Source organism: Numenius arquata, chromosome 15 (assembly GCF_964106895.1).
Source record: "Numenius arquata chromosome 15, bNumArq3.hap1.1, whole genome shotgun sequence".
Classification (NCBI taxonomy): Eukaryota; Metazoa; Chordata; class Aves; order Charadriiformes; family Scolopacidae; genus Numenius; species Numenius arquata.
The window spans coordinates 10,026,538-10,045,686 of record NC_133590.1 but is presented as its reverse complement, the minus strand read 5'-3'; the positions used below and the strand labels follow the sequence as shown (position 1 = coordinate 10,045,686).

Here is a 19,149-nt window from a genome sequence, read left to right as displayed (position 1 = left end):
CTCCTGAACTTGCTCCTGCAAAGATGAAGGATTGTAGGGAATTTATTCAGAAAATTGGAATTTCAGAAAATTCAGAAAAATGGAAACAGAGCTGTTAATTTGTTTCTAAAAATACAGATGCAATCTCTCTTTATTGCCAAGAAATTATCGTTGAGTTCTGTAGCTAGTTCAGGACTGGAATGGGAATATTGTCCATTACCTTTGTTTTTATATAGGAATAATGGTGCTATAAGTATTAGATTGAAAATATAGTAAATAAAATAGTGTAATTGCTTATTTTCCTCTGCAGAGAAGCTAAAACTCTTAACAAAATAAAGCTAAAAGCAGAAAATTGACTGACAATCCAGGAGTTATCGACGTTTGTGGTTTATTTATTTTTTTTTTTTCATTTGAGAGTACTCTTGAGTATGGAGCTATCTCTTATTACTGACAAGGGGAGACTTAGTAAATACTTGAAAGCTGTTTCTCCTCAACAGTTGCGTGCGCTTCAATGTGAAAAGTGAATAGTAGATTTTTGTAATAAAGTTATGCTATTTGCCTTGTAACATTTAGGATTATTGATATTCTTGCCAATTAACAATTCTATTGTATATGCCTCAAATTGCTTTTTTGAAAAGGGAGGTGGTTGTGAATTTTGAAGGCTTCTGTGCAGCTTTCTGAGAGAAGCTAACAATTCTAAATTTTGATATTTTTAAACTTTCCTCTTGTAAAGGGAAGGTCAATTTATTTTAAGGGGTGCCAGTGTGTTTTATTATGAAACTTAATTGCTTTGTATGAATATTTTGTTTGCGTAGCTTTCCAGTTTGAAACAGTACAGGTAGTTAAAGACAATCTCAACTTTTTCTAATTCTTAGCTAAATTGGAGATAAACTAGATATTTTTTTTAGGGACAGGCAGGACTTGTAACAGCTCTGCTTGCACAGGTTTGATTGCAAGACAAAAGGCAAAGTGCTTTCCATTGATCATTTCAGCAAGGGCAACAATCTCCCGCTCTCCTTTTCTTCCTGCTCTTTCATTCTGTAGCACAGTAGCAGCGAAAGGAAAAAGCTCAGAAAGCTGCAACTGGGAGCAGGAATTGCTCTGCAGAGACCCAAACCTACAGCCTCTGATTGTGCAGAGAAACAGGCGTCGCTATCAGGAGAATAGTCAGTTTGCCAGGGCCCAAATGGAGCGCTCTCCGCAAATAGCACTCAAGGTGAAGTGGAACAGGTCATTTAACTTCCCCTTCGGCTGCGGAGGGAAAGCTGTCACACCTTACAGCACGCTGCCGGAGGGTTTCAAAAGGAGTTTGTCCTACCATTGGGACAGGGAGCGTACCGCATTCTCTACATCAAGCTTTCCATCAGTAGGAAAGTGCCTTTTTGACTTCCACGGGCCACAGATCAGGTTCTTAAGACGCGGATTGTCCTGGTTTCTAAGCTGAGCATTAAAAGTGCCTGCTCACTTAATGTGCAGTGGGCTGAAAGCCTGCAGCATGCAGACGGGTCCGTGGGTGAGCTATGCCAGTGTGGTTACAGTGGCTCTCTTGTAAAATATGAAGAGGCAGTAGCTCACACTGATCCTCTTTTTGCAGTGGGGCTGTGCTCTGCACAGTCAGAAATACTTCCTTTCTGCGTCTTTTCTGCCTTCTGTTCTTAGACTGCACTTCTACCAAGTAAGGTAAGGCAAATTTTTGCTGAGGAAACTGAGAGGGAGGGCAGCAAGATCCATGAACGGATTTCCCTTCCCCACCTCTCCTGTGCGAGATTCTCTAAACAGCTTCTTCATTAACAGGGCCAGATAAAATGGTGAGTCCGTGTCCAGTGCTCCTTACTCAGCACGTCTTGCTCCTTCTGCAGCTCCTCCCTTGTTTCACAGACCTTCACAGCAGCTGGTGACTGACCTGTCCCCCCGGCTCAGCTGCTGTCCCTTGCCTCATCACTCCAGTGCCACTATAAGGGAGATTGTTAGGTGAGTGCAGCTCCTTTTGCTCCCACGGAGAGCCATCAGCAGCGGCTTCCAAAGGCTGAGGGAATGCCAATGGCATCCTCTCTTTGCCCAAGAGCAGATGCTTCTTTGGGCTTCATCCAGGGTCCTCTGGAGCTGATAGAAGGGCTCTCTTGAATTTGGCTGCCTTTGATTTGGGCTCTCCCCCTTCTTGTTACTTAACAGCAGGCTCATTTCCCAGCTAACTCAAAGTGGGTCCTCATGTGGAAAAACTGAAAATCGAGCAAAATCATTTCAGGTTTTTTTTTTTCCCAGTTCTGTTCCAGTGACCAGTATCTTTGCAATTGCAGTTACGCTGTAAGGAGCTCAGTCACACAGATCTCTTCCCGAAGTTAACTCATGGTCTTAGGTTGATTTATTACTGTGAACGTACCCAGCCGCGTGTGAGGAAGGATGTCTGGTACGCTGTGTGTGTGAGACACGTTGTGTGCCAGTCATACTTCCCCCTGGGTCATGTGTTCTTCAGTGTGGTTAATCACTGACTGTGTCTCTTGTCTCTGTGTCTCTTTTGCTCGTTTCTTTGAATTATTTCATTTTCTTATAGAGGAGGTTTTCTTAGAGAAGTCTTTTTAACGTCCGTTTTATTCTTTCTCTTTGAAAAAACCTTTCCGTCATAAGATCAGTGATTGCAGCCCTGTGTAGTATTAGCATTAACCCCAAAATTAATAAAACTGAGGTGATAAGGAATCCTCAAAGTGTGAAAATGAATATCCTCCCTCTTCAAGGCCAAAGCTTTCCTCATGGTATTGCAAAACTGAACAGCATGTCCCTGTTTATTGGCTTTGAGGTTTTCCTTGCACATGGTAGGTATATAAATGTAGGCCTTTTTTCCAAGTCTATTTGTGTTAAAGAAACTAGACTTAAAGCATATTGTTGACATGCAAAGTACTGCTTATACTGTTGTGTGGAACATGGATATGACTGTTTATATCAGTTTTGGATAATTGGCTCTTCTAAAATATTTTCAGAGTAGCTCTGGATTGGAACCTAAAATCAAGTACAACTTGCCAGTTTGGTTAGGAAATATTCTGGGTAATGAATTTTTTATGCATAGTTTTCATCGATCTTACATGACTGAGAGCAAAAAGGAACAATGTTTTGATGGGCTTCTGTACGTTATTATGCCGGCAATTGATCTTTGTTGATTTTGCATGTTGTGACTGACTGCTAATTAAATAACCGGGATCAGTGGTTCAGTTCTATTTTTCTCTTCTCCTACAGTGTGACAAAATCAAGCAAGAACGAGATGAGGCTGTCAAAAAACTGGAGGAGTTTCAGAAAAGTAAGTTGATGGTGGGATTTTTTTTGTATAGAGAGTTATGAACATCGCTCTGCAATACTCTGCAGCATTAAGAATGCTGAGATTCAGGTTCACTTGCTGTTTCTCTTTCAAAGCCTTGTTTTAAGGAGCTAATCTGGTAAGACTTTGACCGTTGTCAGGCTAACTGCTGTCACAGCATTTATACGCTCTGACACAGTTAGCCATTCTTAAGGTGCAAAGTGTTGAAAATGCAGTGGTACCAAGGCATCTCTATCTCACCTGGATTCTGCAAGTGGCTTTTGGAATGATGTATGCTTGGATTGAGTGGGATTTGATCCTATTGCTGAGATTGCTAATTATAATAATAATGGTCATTTTTTCATGAAGAAGGAGTAAAACTACCTTAAGCGTAAATGCACCAATAAAGATTTTTAGAATGAACTGCTGCTCTTGATAATTTCTAGAGCAAGTTCTGCCTTGTCTGGGCTGTGAGAATGTCAATATTCAGTTTTACACTTTTATGGTAATGATTCTATTGAAACTGTACGGTGTCTGGAGGCAACAAAGCACATCTAATGGGAGTGGAAGTATCCTGGTGGAATAGCTCCTTAGAAGAGACAATTACAATAGGATTGTGGTCTGTTATGTCTGGTTTGTGCCAGTACGGTGAACTGCACGATGAAGCATCAGAAATGTGGATGGAGTTAATGCAGGAGAAGGAAATCACATGGTCTGTACTTTTGTGTGACTCTGTTAATAGAGGAATTTGCTCACTTCTATTTTATAATTGTTCATATGATACAATTATGGAAAATAATCTAAAATCAACAGGAATGGTCTGCTGCCCTAAATGATCCTAGATAACTGTTCTGCGAAGCAAGAATGTTCTCAAAGAAGTCTAATTCCTCTGGAAAAAACTGCAGCCTGTTTTGGTTTTGTTACGATATGAGGAATACCGGAGCGTGGCAGAAAATGTCAAGTAGTTAAGACTTAAAATTTGAAGTAATATTTGATGTTGTAAAATTTTATAGGTTTCTTTTATCTTCCTTTCACATTTTTAAAGGACATACCTTGTAAACATAGTGATAAAATGCCAGGAATATTAGGATTTTAAGGCAATAATAGAGCCCATTATTTAAACGACAATATAAAAGGCAATTATATTGATGAAGAGCTACATCGGCTTTGTGTCTGTGAATAAACTTGGCCTGTACTCAGCTTCTATTTGTTCTCCTGGCATAAACACATATTGTGTGTGATTCCAGTTTAATGGGGCCCCGTTTGTATGCCAAGCAGCTGCATTTTAGGCCCTATTGCGTGATTTCATAGCTCTCTGAAAATTGGTTCTATTGAGCACAAGAGATAGAAGGTGGTGGTGGGGGGGAAAGCTTCAACACACAATCATTTCTTTTCAATTGGAGCCAGCAAGGTTGATGACAACATGACCATTGTGTTATAATGATAAGACCACTAAGGATCTGTACCTCTCATCAAGGCTTTCACACAACAGCAGATACAATTTAATTCACTGCTCTGTCAGCAGTGCTGATACCATTATGCCGTCTGTCTCCACAGTTATAATCACTGTCCTCCGAGAAATGCAGTTGAAATGATCTTGAGCAGTCAAAGAAACTCTCAATTAAGGCTGCCACTTCCAATGTGTCAGATTGTGTCTTATGCACTTGGTACAATTTTCACTTCCAATCCTGTTTATTTACAATGTCTACCAGTAATTACGCTTAACATGTCATTTAGTGAGGGTGCCCCTGCCAAGGAGATTGTTGGGTGCTGCAGTACCATTGAGTGGGAGTTTCTCGCAGTCAATGCCATCAGCGGCTTTTAGTCCCTGATGGGATGCAGTAGTAATGTTGATAATGCAAGTATCGTGCTCATCAAGTCATAATTAGATGCCACTCAAATGTGCCACTTGTAATAACAGTGTTGATTCATGTTTTCTCGGTGACTGCAACTACTAATTAGTTAAGTGGTTTTTGGTTGGCCTGCATTTGCTGCGGATTATTATTACCCCTGAAAAAAACTGTCAAGGTTAGAGATGTTTCAGGCCACTTAGTGCTGCTTTATGAATTTTAATATTGACATAATAAGAACTTTGGACAGACTTAGGAAATAATATATTTTTGTATTTGATTTGGAAAGATTTTTTTCCCCTGAGTTAATCATAATTGCAGGTTAATTAAGTTTAAATGAACCAAGAGTAATCCCTAGTTCTGCCATGGGGGCCCAATCCTTGTTTCCTAACTTTAGCTTTGCTTGAGGCCATTAGATTCCTGTCTGTAGAATGGGAGCAGCTCTGTATCTCCACTGCTCCCTCATCCTGCCCAAAGCATTTCGTTGCTCCAAATTGCCAGAGTGAGGTAGAATAAAAACGTAGTACCTGAAGCTTTTCCTCTCTCGAATTAAATATAGCAGCTGGTATGGCATGCTTTGAGCAGATAATTTCTTCAAAGTCAGAAAAAATGGAAATAAAAAGACAACCAAAGAAAGAGATGTGGTTGCTTTGCTGTTAAAGACTTCATGGGAATATAGTTTTTGGACCAAGATTTCCCAATACTCTGCCCTGCTCTGTTTTTTTTTTTTTTGCTGCTCGTACTTTGTAGAACTTGTTTCTTGCACACAGCTACTGATTTGACAGCAAACTCCAGTGTGTTGCTGGTTTCCTGTGTTATTAAGGGAAAAATTAGTTAATATTGACTAAGTGTCAGTATAGCTGCATAAATAACACTTGTTAACGGCCTGATTTTTCTTATCCTAAATTCCTGTTTTGTAGTCATTAATTGTAGTCTGGATATCAAAGAGGACTTAGATATCTCTCTTCAGTATTTAAGCAAAAGTCTTGGAAGAGGGCAAGCAGGACTTTCTACCCAACGGTATGAAATCACTAGTTTTTAAAGCTTATCTTCATGAAAATGAAAGAAGATACTAGAAAAAGTCCTCCCTATTTACACTAGATTCTTCCAGCCTTGTTCCTGCTGCAAAGTACTGTTCAGCTGCGAATAGTCCTTTCTGCATGTCAAAATCCTGACACTGGGCTGAAAAGGAATCTGGGTCATGAGATGACTTGCAGAATTAGGGTCCAGGCTGCTGCTTAGGATGAATAAGGATGTCAGGAGCCAAGGAGGAGCAAGGCGGTAGTCTGAGAAATGGGAAACTGTTGTTGGGTTTCCTGCTTGGCTCTAGATCCCCTGTGCAACCTGAAGCTTGTCACTTAGAAGATGACTTTCAACACTAGTTAAGTACCTATGTACTGCTGGAAGTTGAGAGGAGTTGGAAGCCAAAATGTGTTTGTGCTTTTAAATGTCCTCTAACTCGCATTGTTGTCCTAGGTTAAGAAATAAGATTTATTCTATAACTTTTTGGTCACTCCAGGAATATTGCGTATCTTCGATATAGTGACGTGTACCCACTGCAGTAATAGGATCCTGTAAGGGCAAAGGACAGATGTGTCTCTTGCTCTTCCAGCTGTGACATGAAATACAGTGGCACAGTCGTGTGTTTCAGGTGCAGTCAGGCAGCTCGCTCTCGGCTCTGGTCTCGTGGAGGACTGTGTGTGTCCCGGTGTGCGTGCTGGTGTCAGAGTCTGTGTAGGACTGTGAAGACAGGGTGTGAGACCACAGTGCTTATTTTAGGGCGTGCTCAAGCACAGAGAGACTTCAAATAAGGAACAGTTTGGACATTACAGCCGTATGATAATACAGAAATTGGTTTGTTCAGCTGAGGTTGTCAAAAACCAGACAGTGCAAGCAGAGTTGAGTTTCTATCAGGATTGCGTCCATCAGGGTGCATCCCAGCTGCTGCAGCTAGTGTCAAAGCTGATGGGGCAGAACCAGAAGAAAGAACTGTGCTGTGCTAATGATTTGACTTCAGTGGAGCATGTGTTTTTGGAGGCACTACAAATATGGAAGCTTTGGTCATGTAACTCCTTTCTCCATTTCCTAGTAAACTTGCCCCAGGCCTGCGCTGTGTGCCCATGCGGCAGCTCTTCTTGTACAGTGTGTTTAGCAAGTGTGATGATACTTAAAATACCATATAAACCTGAAGATCGGAAGGTGAAAATAGTCTTTGTAAGACACCTGAGTTAATCTTGCTGTTTAAAAACAGTGAGGTTCCAATCTTCTGAAAACTGTGTCCATACCAGATTTTCAATGAGATTTATGATGGCAATCTGAAGGGGCAACCCTAGTTGTTTGACTGATTCCTCAAGTGTTAATGAAATAAGGACGGTGAATGATGGTGGTCAGGGAGGCTCCTGCTGGCCTTCTACTTGCATAAGTTTATGTTCAGTTTTCCAGTTTCCCCCTCTAATGCTGCAGACACGGGTTGAGAGAGTTGCTTAAAGCAATGAACCAGATATTCAGTGTTCTAAACAGTTCCTATCCATGGAGATTGTCTAAGTAGGTACTTCCCTGTATTTGAAATGCTTACATAGAACGTTAACAGAAAAAGATGTAATCTTTCTGATCATGGGATGCATGTGTCTAATGCAGGAAAATACTGACTAATTTTTAAACTCTTCCCCTAGTTTCTCACATGGTTATTGAGGAAGTAAACTGTATTCAGAACAATCTTGAAATTGAGAAGACATGCCGTGAAAGTGCTGAGGCTTTGGCTTCTAAGGTGAGAAGAATTATGGTGATTCTGTTTCATCAGATTTCTTTTTTATTTTTTTTTTTAACTTGAGATTGTATGCAGATACCTTATATGTTTTCATATAATCTTGCGGATCTGTGAAATTGTTTTGAAGTGGCAAAAACTGTAAGCTGTCTGTGAGACGCAAAATATAATTCCTCCCTTTAAAGAAAAAAATACTCATTTTGATTTAGTTCTGTTTCAGAACAGTAAGTCGTGGACCAGCATCTTGATACCTAGTTTTTATATGCATTTAGGTTAAATGGAAAACAAGTTTTAGAACTGTCCTGTGTGAGATATAAAACAATAATGAGCATTTCAGTGTCTAAATCAAATGGAAAAAGTCAACCACTGCATTACATTTCAGGTGATTGTTTATGAAAGCAAAGCGAGGGCAGGGGAAAGGTGACCTCCGCTGCTCTGTTGATTGCGTCTAGTCTGATGAATTTAGCAAGTGTGTAATTTTCTATATTCCATCTCATCAGAAGTGCATTATTATTAAAGAATGTTTTTATCTCTCTGTTATATATTTTTGGTTGTGTAAAATGCATCTGAGCCACTTCATCAGAAAATGGATTACAGCAATTTTGAACCAAATTTCATTAGCAATGCTGACTGCCTTTTTTTTCCTCTCTCTTTTTTTTTTTTTTTCCCCTCCCCATCCCCTGCCCAAAGTACATTCTGAGATACGGTAAAAATCACACCAGCAAGAAATCACTTTAATTTAGATGCATTAGCAATGTACTTTCTGGAGGTATTTACTTAATTGTTTGCATAATGACACTATATTAGAATTCATAAGAGAGACAATCAGCATATAAGTAAGAAAATGAACATATTTATGCAACTTTTCTTCTTTTCTTTACTTTTCCTGTAATGCACGTACAGGGGCAGTTCAAAGACTAGCTTTACCCCATGGGCCTGCTTTGCCAAAGCTGATTTGTTTTTTGCTGTGAGCTGATGAAATGAGGTTCCTTACACCACCCTTCCCGCTCGCTCAGTTTCATTCTTTGGGAATGAGATGAAGTAGTCCTTAAATAAATCTGCTGTAGTTGGTGGGCTGAGGAAAGAGGGGATCAAAGGTGATTGCTTAGCTAAAACTTCAGGGTCAGCCTAACTGTTCAGTATATGTTTTTTTTCAAGGTAAATATTGGACATCTGAAGTGCGTGTTGACTTCAACATGTTGTATATCCCTAGTAGAAAATTGAGCCTTATTCTTAGACCTGAATGCAGGGAATGCTTGGCTGGTGGGTGGGCGGACACCCCAATACATGCCTGAACACCCCTGAGACTGCGCTGAGCTTGCTGAGAGCTGCTGGCATGGGGTGTCCAGATGCAGAACCCTGAAAGTAATGATGAGAATGAAACATTTGCAGTAATCTCTGTTGTTCAGTTTTTCCTGGCACCTTGGTCAAGACGAGATGCCTTACAGAACCTCTTTCGTATCACCCACCAACCAGGCATGTGTTTAAGCATCCAGCTCAGAGTGGCGTCTGACTTGTGGTTTGACCAGTGAAGAGCTGGTTTACGATACAGTTTTCATCTTACGTGTATCGACTCTACAGTAATAATTGCTGAGAATTGAAAATAATTCAAAAGAATTTTGAGGTAATTCTGCCATGACTGGGAGTATAGTAGTTGTGGTGTTTGTAGTTTATAAGCCAAATTAGGGCATAGGAGGAGGTAAGAGTTTTTATTTGACCAATTGATACAGCTGGCAAAACCAGATGAGCTTTCAGGAGCACAGGCCCTTCTTCAGGTCATTCAGTTGGGGCTGCTGTTGATGCTGGTACATGCTTAAGGGTAAGGAGCTGAAGCACCTGTCACAAAGGATGCATAGCGTTGAGTAGGCTTGATAGTTGATTTGATTTGATTTGATTTGAACCTACACTGGGTATTTATTAGTCAGAATTGCCAGAAAGGAAAGGAGGGCATGGATGAAGCATCATGTTGAATTCAGGCCTCCTCAGAGGAGAAGGAGGACAAGCTTCTCATCTTCAGACTATTTTAATGTTGAATGGAGCATTTAATCTAATGTCACTTTGTCTTCTGTGTTTAACAGATCTTTTAAAGATAAGGGAGAAGAAAAATACAGTTTACTTTTTTAGTTGACTCTTTTTTTTTCTTGAACAGCAGCTTAAAGACAAACTAGATTCTTACTGTTTGTGCTTCTCGACTTCCAGCTGAACAAGGAAAATAAGACCTTGAAAAGAATTAGTATGCTTTATATGGCAAAACTGGGCCCAGAAATTATCACTGAGGAGATTAACATTGATGGGGACGATTCACCCGCAGAAGCAGAAGCTAACTCTGGATCGTGCACTTCTGTGCATTGTCAGCAGCAAATGAAAGGTGAGTGCTGCTGCTGAGCCTACACCTCCGTACAAGGGAAAAGTTGCCTAAAGAATGGCAGTGTTGGTTTGGACCAGACGTCCGTCTGGCTCCCAGTCACGCTTCTGAAAGGGGTCATCAAAGGATTCCCTGGAAGAACTGTAAGAACATGGCAGGCTTGTAGTGACGCTGTGTAATCTATATGGTGGATATACAGCCTGTAAAGGAAGTTACAATGCAATAGGAAAATGAGATCTACCCAGCTAGAAGAGTTCAATGTTACTGAGTCAGTAAAAGAATTATATCTTCAGATCCTTAACAAAGTAAAAGTTAAGCAGAAGGACAAGGTCACCTTGGTATAGCTTCAACTGCAGTGGCACTATTTCAAAGCTTGTGAGACAGGACTCTCCATTTCTATTTCCATTATGTACCTTTGTATGCACAACTTCATTCATGTTCCAGAGCTGTTACCAAACAACCCATTTCAAAAGGGACTGTTGTGCTGGGTAAAACAGCAAAGCTTGGGAACATGGAAGTACATTGATAAGAGAAATCTGTGCTTTATTAAGAAATTGAGGGTTATTTTTTGAAAGGCAATTTGTGTTTCTGTCACCCAAAATCTGCCTTCCTTTCTCGTCTAACTGTGAAGACACCATGATTCTATATGTTGTTATATCGTAGTATCCAAAAAAAGGGGAATGGCCATGTTCTGCACTTGGTAACAGAGGTAGATTAAGTGGTTCACTTTTTTTCTGATAGCAAGTTACCATAGCAAATGATGTCTAAGTACAGCTTTCCTGAACTTTCAGCCTGACCTTGTTAATTGTTTTCTGTTGGAATGTAGCAGCCGCAATGAAGTGGTACAAAGTATCACTGAGCAGAAAGAACGTGTGTTGTGAAAATGCTTTAAAAAAATCCCACCCAAGAAACAGGATGTGATAGTACCCATCTATAATAAGTAGTTTTCCATCCTATAGATGTAGGAAGAGAGGCAGAGAGCAGTGTGATCCACACCATGCAACCCATCTGAATGGGAAATAAAGCTCTGGAGTTCCTCCTGCCTTTTATTAAAGAAAGACGTCAAGGATACATTTAAAGAGAGCAGAGACTCTGACTGCAGATCAGAGAAGGTGGTTAGGAGGGTAGCAGGGTCAAACGAGAGAAACATTTGAAGAAGAGCTCTGACGTGTATGCTTTCTGTCTTGATGAAGAGTTCATTAAAGAGCAAAATGTGGCATGTTGTAAAGGATTTAGAATTCCTGGCTTCTGCTCCTCTCTTTGGCGTTATTATTAAATGTTAATGACCTTACTTTTACAAGCAATGAGTATTTTTAAAAGCATTGACATCCCATTTGCTGTAGGAGAAGATATTCCATCGCTGTGCCTGGAGAGAAGCATGTGTGTGTTTGGTAGCAGAGTGATGTGATGACATGTACCAAGAGGCAGTGTTAGGGCTGTGTCCCCTGCCAAAGCCAAGCTGCAGTGGCGTTCATCTGCAGGGAAAAACTGAAGTTACATCTTAGCTTACCTGCTAAGTGAAAGACCATATGCTATGAAAAATGTGTTTTCAAAACTCCCCTTAATGCTTTCTGGTGTTGCCCAAGGTGAAATCTGCTCTTATATGCATGTTTATGATTCCAAGGAGTTGTGTTTTGTGTTGGAAACCTTGGAAGTCTTTTAGCCTTCTTACCATTCAACAACGTATTGCTTGTTTCCTGGAATGATTCCATCCCTCTCACCGCTTTTCTGTAAGGATATACAAATAAGGTAGTACAATTGGAGGTTCTTTGATTAAAACCCTCTTATTTATTAAAGGGATAAAATTTTGTCCCTCAGATACCTCCCTCTGTTTTTGCTATCTCATACATTAGGGTAAGGTGATAGTAAAGCTGTAATTCCTAATGGAAGTGTAGAGGCGTCTTAGAGCAGTACCTGAAATTCATTTAAAGGTTTTGGGTTTTCTTTTTCTTTTTAGCTGACCTTTTGGATATAACGAGAACTGACAACTGAACTGTGTTGGTCAGACAGTTTAGTGCATACCCTGTATCTGAAAAGAAACATTTCTTGTACACATTTATAAAGATTTAGTGACATGGATATGCTTTTTTCTCTGCCTAAGGTTGATATATGTATTGTAAGACCTGACTTAGACCAGTTACCATAAATTTCAGTGAAACCTTTTTTCCCTTAATTTCACCAGAAAGCACAAATCCATAAAGCAGACGATTTGGTTCAAGAATCTTCCAGGAAAACAAGTCTTTCTATTTACTTTAGAATGTGTGTGCCTTTAATTGAGAAGAAAATAAATGTGAGGCTCCTGAATTGGGGTTGGGGGGGTACTGGGGTAGAATCAACATTTTCAAGTTGTGAGACCAGACAGAATGACATCCAGTGTGTCGTCATCATCTGCAATTGATTAGCAACAATTTTCTCAACTTGTGGCCAGTATTCAATGAACAGCAGTGCTATGAAATACTGGAAGCAGGTGGGGAATGAGAGCACTTACTGAAAGCTAATATATATCAGTAAATTTATATTTTTGTGGTGTTTTTATGTTAACCTAAACCTTGATGCATTATGTATGCAAACTGATCTCCTGTTGAGAAGTGATTATAATCAAATGTTTTATTCCATTGTGAATTTAATTTATTTCATATTTTGATAATTAAGGAACAAAAATTCTGAGGGGAAAATTGCAAGCATTAGCTCTTCCATCAGTAAAGGTTATATTCTGACTCTCTTCACATAATGTTACAAAGACTATAAATTGGCAGCTGTTCAGGACAATTTCTTCAGTGAAAACCTCCCAAGTATTAACTGCCTGTTGTTTTGTTTATTTCTCTTGTGACAAGAACTCATGATCCAAAAAGAATTGAAGTGCATTAATTTGTTTTAAAGGATGCCTATTAAAAATTGCGTTCTGCTCCGTCCGTACCAGAGTCTGTGATGTGACAGTCTCCTGAGTAGGACTGAGGATACTCCGTGGTGGCAGGATTGGCCCCATTATAGCAGGGAATGAATCATTCAGAACACAAATAGAGACGGCAGAGCTGAACAAGGCAGCTTACCTCAATAGATTAAATCTGAAACTGTGGCCCAGTTGTAGATCTGTTACTTGACACTTATGCCAAATTCCTAAATTATTGAGGACCTACCTTGAATACAGCTGATGCTTTGTATGCAGTTAAGGTGTTTCGTACTCGGTTGTACTTGCATTGGCTATGACGTTCCCTTTGTTGTTTTCTTCCAAGAATAAAATACATTTTTCATTTCCTTCCTCAAACTGTAGAGCTGCGAGATCAAATCATATCTGTTCATGAGGAAAAGAAGACCTTAGCCATTGAACTGGAAAACCTGAGGTGCAAACTTGTAGAAGTAATTGAAGAAGTATGTATTGTACCATGGAAGGCGAGACCACGTTAGTGTGTAGTCAGTACTTTTTGTATCTAATTTTGCTAAAAACACTCAGTTGTGAAGTTAATTGAATACTATCTAATCGCAAGTCTTTCCAGCCAGCCCATATGATGGAACCACTTAGAGCATACACCTAGAAGGGGCCTTCTATGTCAGAGTCCAGTCTGCTGCTGGCACATGACTTTTCATGATCCGTTCTAATGCGCATATTATAACTCTCATCTCCACTTCCTGGCAGCCCCTCACCCATCACAGCCTGGGGGTTGGTTTTTTTTTTATTTATTTCCTTAAACCTGTGGATGTGCAAGAAATAATTCTGGAGAATGTTCAGTTTAATCACTGGTGCTACTTCATTGAGCATATTCTTGAGTTTAGCCATTGCCAGTGCCCTGTCATGGTAATTAGACCAGCAAATTAGCTTTTTGAGCCAGCACAGTTTCGTTCCTGCTTGAAAACTGGATAAGCCATGTACTGATGCAAATCAGGACTTAGTAGCTCTTCCTGTCTACGCAACACTCTCATTCAGAAAGACACAGCTGACAGCTCTTGGACAATAAACAGAGCCCAGGAAAAAAACTAAAACAGCAGCCTGACTATATTAAAATGCAAACAGTCAAGGGCAAGTGAGTAACTTTTCAACCAGGTGCTATGGCGCCTCGTCCTGAAAGGTTCCAAAGATGTTATATTTGCAGCTGTGACTGGTACGTGCCATGAGACTGGGCCATGAGAGCCCCATGTGAAGGGTTAGTTCATAACCCTTTAATGCCATCTGTTATGGGGTCTGTAATTTGGGGTAAAAGTGCTTTCCATCCCACTGCAAATGCTAAGATCAAGCCAAACCCAAGAAACAGAATTACTGAAAGCAAAATATTGCTTGCATTATGTGTTGCTATATGCCTTACATCACTAACTAAAATACTCTTATTTTTGATCTTTACACTTTTCTAGGTGAACAAAGTGAAAGAAGAAAAGGCTCTTTTGACAACAGAAGTTAATAAGCAGCAAAAACTGTTGGAGAAGTGTAACAGAGGTGTGTGATCTCAGCAGGTTCACTAACAGTTTGCTACATCCTTTGCAGAAGCTTCAGAGCTTTTATGTTGTAGTACAAAGAGCAGGTTACAGAACAGTGACTGTGGTCCGGTTCTGACACTTGGCCTTATTGCTGCAGGCACTGCGTAAACACATGGACTATTCTAGACTGTCTCTGCCCAGGAAAATGTGACAGTGTAAATAGCGGGTTGAATGTGAGAATAGGAAAACGTTTTGCTCTGTGGCACAAGTGGCAAGCTAGGAGAAGGCAGTCCTTCAGAGATGTAGTTCAAACCTTAATCTCCGGTTTTCCTACATCATTACATTGCCTTCCTTTTAGTTGGGGCACAGCTAATCATTTTGAACATGGAAAGACTTGGGAGCAAATTGTATGTTCAGAGGATGATGAGAAAAAGGCAAAAGTGCTGGGAAATGAGATAAATAGAATTTTCAAGTTATGGAAGGAAAGCGGGGACTTTCCTTTCCTGGAAAGAGACGAGAGGTAAAACCAGAGCCAGGAAAGCCTACAAAGACATAGGGCTCAAAAAAGGAAAGCTTTTGCTTAATGAAGGTGAGTGCTTCCACATAAGAAATAGTGGACCCAAAATTAGTTCAGAAGGGAGGGAAAGATTTCAGTGCCTCAGATCACTGTGCCCTTTTCTCTTGTTGCCAGTTTAGCCTTGTAAAATTAAAAATTGTTTGGTTAACAATTTTACTGACTGTTTCACATTTTCCTGAAGCAGCAGATGATGGATCTGGCCTCTAATGCCTGCCTGTCTTGATACATTACTTGTTCTGCCTTCCAAAGGCACTTTGTTATTTGTTCAATATCACCTTAACAATATGTCCTGGAGGTCTTCAGCCACATTCCCAGTTATTCTGATTTATCTTCATGTTGTTCCTCTGCAGCTGTATTTTACTTCCTTACCTGGGGAGAATAAGTAAAAAGCTCTTAAGATGTCTCCCAGGAATTCTGAAATGTTTGTCAGGCAGTGAAGAGAATGGCCAGGGCTGCCCCTTCACACGGAAGGGCCTGTGGAAATAGTCACAGCTAAATATTGAAAATACAGAAGATAAGTGCAGTCTTTGGAGTAGTGAATACTCCAGTCAAGCCATGGCCTTCTGCCAGTAATATTCTCTTTTTCTTTGGAAAAAGTGTACAAAATTAGAATAGTTCATGTTTTCAAGGAAACAGCTGAGTTTTGAATTACAGAGAAATGTATGAACTCAGTGGGAAATTTTCTCTCTTTTTCCTTTACTGTCCAGTGGGACAGTGTCTTCTATGAATGCTGCAGCTGTCTCTCAGCATGGGGAGAGGAGGTTTGCATAGTAGAGTGTATTCTGTAAGCTTCCATCGAATGTTCATCTCTTACCTCTTTCACACGTCTGCATTGCTTGAGTCTATGACAGGCAGTACTTGAAGACTCTTAAAACACCAAATATTGGGTAGGTTGATTAAACACACCAGCTTGAAGAAGCTTTTGATGGGATAGTGTGGCAGATCAAATGTTTCTGAAATGTTTTCTTTTTTCTAAGCATAATCAAAAAAAGAACAACCCCTTGTTTTATATTTCCCACGAAGGAGGAGTTATGCCAGGTTAGGTCCTAATGCACAGGCAAATAAAGCAAGATTTTTTTTGCATGTTTGAAATGAGCTACCAAAGTATCTACTCAATACCTACTGTATTCTCTGTGTGTGCAGCACTGTCTTGGAGCTTTGTAATCAATACATTTCAGTCAGAGTTGGGGAATTTATCTTGATTCTTTCAAAGTATGTGGATTGGGTTGTTTTGGTTTTGGGTTTTTTTTTTTTTTTTTTTTTGTTAACGGACCCATCAAACCTCACTCAAACCAGGCAGGCAAATACAGGTCCCTCCAAAATAATGTAGTAATATGTGATAGGTCCAGCAAAGCTCTCGAGGCTTTGATTGCTCGCACCCAAACAGGTAAAATATGCTCCATGCTACATGTGTTACTGGAGTTTTGAGTCCAGGCAGGAGCACTATTACTCTATTCAGAATATCAGTAATTGTGCATCTATATATGGTGAAGTTTAGAGCAAACAGGACAAGTATTGCAAAGGAAACTATATACAGAAGTGTAAAACTAAGTTATACCTTCGTTCAAGGATTTGTGGTGCTGGGGAATAACAACTTATCTGGGTAAATCAAGCAGTACTTTCATCTTATTTTGATCCATTCCACTTTCACTTCTGATCTTGTTTTATTCTTATAAACAGTGTCTGTGCTGGCAGTAGAGGAATATGAAGAGCTTCATGAAAACTTTGAACTGGAAAAGAACCTGCGGAAGAAAGCAGAGTCGTTTGCACAAGAGGTGAGTAGTCAAGAAAAAGGGATCTTGTAAAATGAAGATGTTGCAACTGGGCAAAAACCTACCAGCTTCCATGACTTTATTTCAGTTCCCAGCTCTCACATAAAAGAAAGATGTCTTCAAATGTCCACATACTACTTAGTTGACTGCTGCACTTTGTCTGTAAAATAGGTTTACTATTTCAACAGCATTTATAAAGCACTTCAGAATTATCCATGGAGTCTTACCTCTTTCCCCTTGTAAAGCAAGGCTTTAAATTTGTAATGGGCTTAGTCAGCCACAGCATTTCAGTGTGGTATAGGCAGTGGTTGGGTCTGGGAAGGATTAGCTGCCTTTCTAGTGATATAATTTGAAGCACTGTGTTTTTCCTGAAAAACATGTGAACTCACAAAAAAACAAGTGTTGGAAGATACAATATTGAGGTTTGTGCAAGTTTAGCTGCTATTTAACTTATGCCTTTTGAATAACCTAGTGCAGAGAGCATTCAAGCTGAAAAAAAATGTTTCTGTGTCCTAGAATAGGTATAAACTCCCAAAGAGGAAAATGAGTTACTGGGTAGCGTTATGGAATGGCTGGTCATTACTGTGGTGGCCTTGTGACCAGCAATGTTTGCCTTAGAAAATGCTGACAAATTCTTTCATTCTGTTGATAGACTGCAACCCTACAAAATCATTTGGTTTTGTGAGAGCTCTGCACTTGGGTTATATTTTCAAGCTTTTCTATCCCAAGCCAGGCATCAATATTTTATTTAATAAAAGTTGGGTTCCGAAGTAATCATTTTTCAGGGTTTAAAGAAAGCCATTATATATCAAAATTACATGAGTCAACAGTAATGAAATATCATAAATAAGGGAAACATCTGACATCTGATATTAAATGGATTTTAGATTTTGAAACCGTGGCTGCCAGCAAGCAGGTATTTAGCCTTCAGGAAGTCAGCTTTGTCAGAGTAGAGGGCTCTCTTGCTTTTTGTCTTTGCTGCTGTTGTTTTCCTCTCTCGAAAAATTAAAAAATATATTTGATAACTCCTGTACATCTAACTGCGTTCCGTCAGTGACTGTGAGCAAGGGCATATATGCATTTTGAACCTGTACAGAAAGCAGTGAGTAGGCTTACTGTGTTCTGTTGATCTTGTGGTGTTTTTCTGGGTATTTGAGTGTTTTGGATACGAACAGAATCATACAGCAACATTTTAAATGACCTGAATTTTGTGAGGTTTGAGATTAAACTGTAAACAGATTTGAAAATCTAGGGGTGAGGAAGTTGACCTCGATGTTGCTTGGTCTCGCTCTCTCTATGCCCTGCACAAAGGCTGGAGAACTTCAGGCCACCTGGGCCAAGGGAACTGCTCCTCTTTCTCCTCATTCCACCTTCTGCCACTCTCTCCTGTTCTTTCCTTTGCAAGGTCACCCTGTTGACCCTTTGGGAAACCTACTGAAGGAACTAATTTGGCAGAAACCTAATAACTTCTATGTACAGATCAATTTATCTTTCTGTTAATAGGAAAATTTGCATTTGGGTAACAGGTGCTTATGCTAAAGGAGAAAATATTTGCAAATCCAAGTGTATTAAGCTGTGGCAGATTCTTTTTCATTCAAACAAGTATATAGTATAGCCTTGCTTTAGATAAACTACTGCTTTATCAGTTCCACTACTGAACCTTCAGTCATTTGATGAGTCAACTTGTAAATGAAGTAAATTTAAATTTGTGTAACATATATATACACATATTGCAGTCTCCTGCCTATTGTCAGTATCTCTTACCACATGTTGAAAATGTAAATGTACTTCAGGCAAAGTTAAAGCGGCTGACACATTTCCCCCCCCAAGGGAATAAGAAACAATAGAAATAAAAATTATTTACTAATTATTAAAACATACTGTTAACTGCCAAATTTTAGGTATAGAGATGGGACAGTTCAGGATGCTACTGGAGTCAAGACATGTGGGAGAGAAGTCACTCAAGAGAATTGATTTCTGAAATCAAAGAGACTGCACATGCAGCCTCTTCCAAACTCTGCTTCTATGGAGCTTTGTGGGTGCTGAGCAGAACTGGACACCTCCCTCTGCCATGTGCCATTGGGCCATTTACATTTTGATCAAAGGCTCACTGTGGTTTTTCAGAAATAAAAATGAGATCTGCAAATTC

At 39.8% G+C, this 19,149-nt stretch overlaps 1 protein-coding gene across 1 annotated transcript in view; it reads left to right on the top strand.

Moving 5' to 3' along the window:
- Positions 1–19,149, top strand: part of SHTN1 (shootin 1) — a 66,453-nt gene that overhangs the window by 14,231 nt on the left and 33,073 nt on the right. The window contains exons 3-8 of the mRNA XM_074158937.1: positions 3,208–3,268; positions 7,788–7,882; positions 10,079–10,247; positions 13,516–13,613; positions 14,589–14,670; positions 16,909–17,003. Of these exons, the coding sequence (XP_074015038.1) occupies positions 3,208–3,268; positions 7,788–7,882; positions 10,079–10,247; positions 13,516–13,613; positions 14,589–14,670; positions 16,909–17,003 (600 nt within the window). The remainder of the gene's footprint in view (positions 1–3,207; positions 3,269–7,787; positions 7,883–10,078; positions 10,248–13,515; positions 13,614–14,588; positions 14,671–16,908; positions 17,004–19,149) is intronic.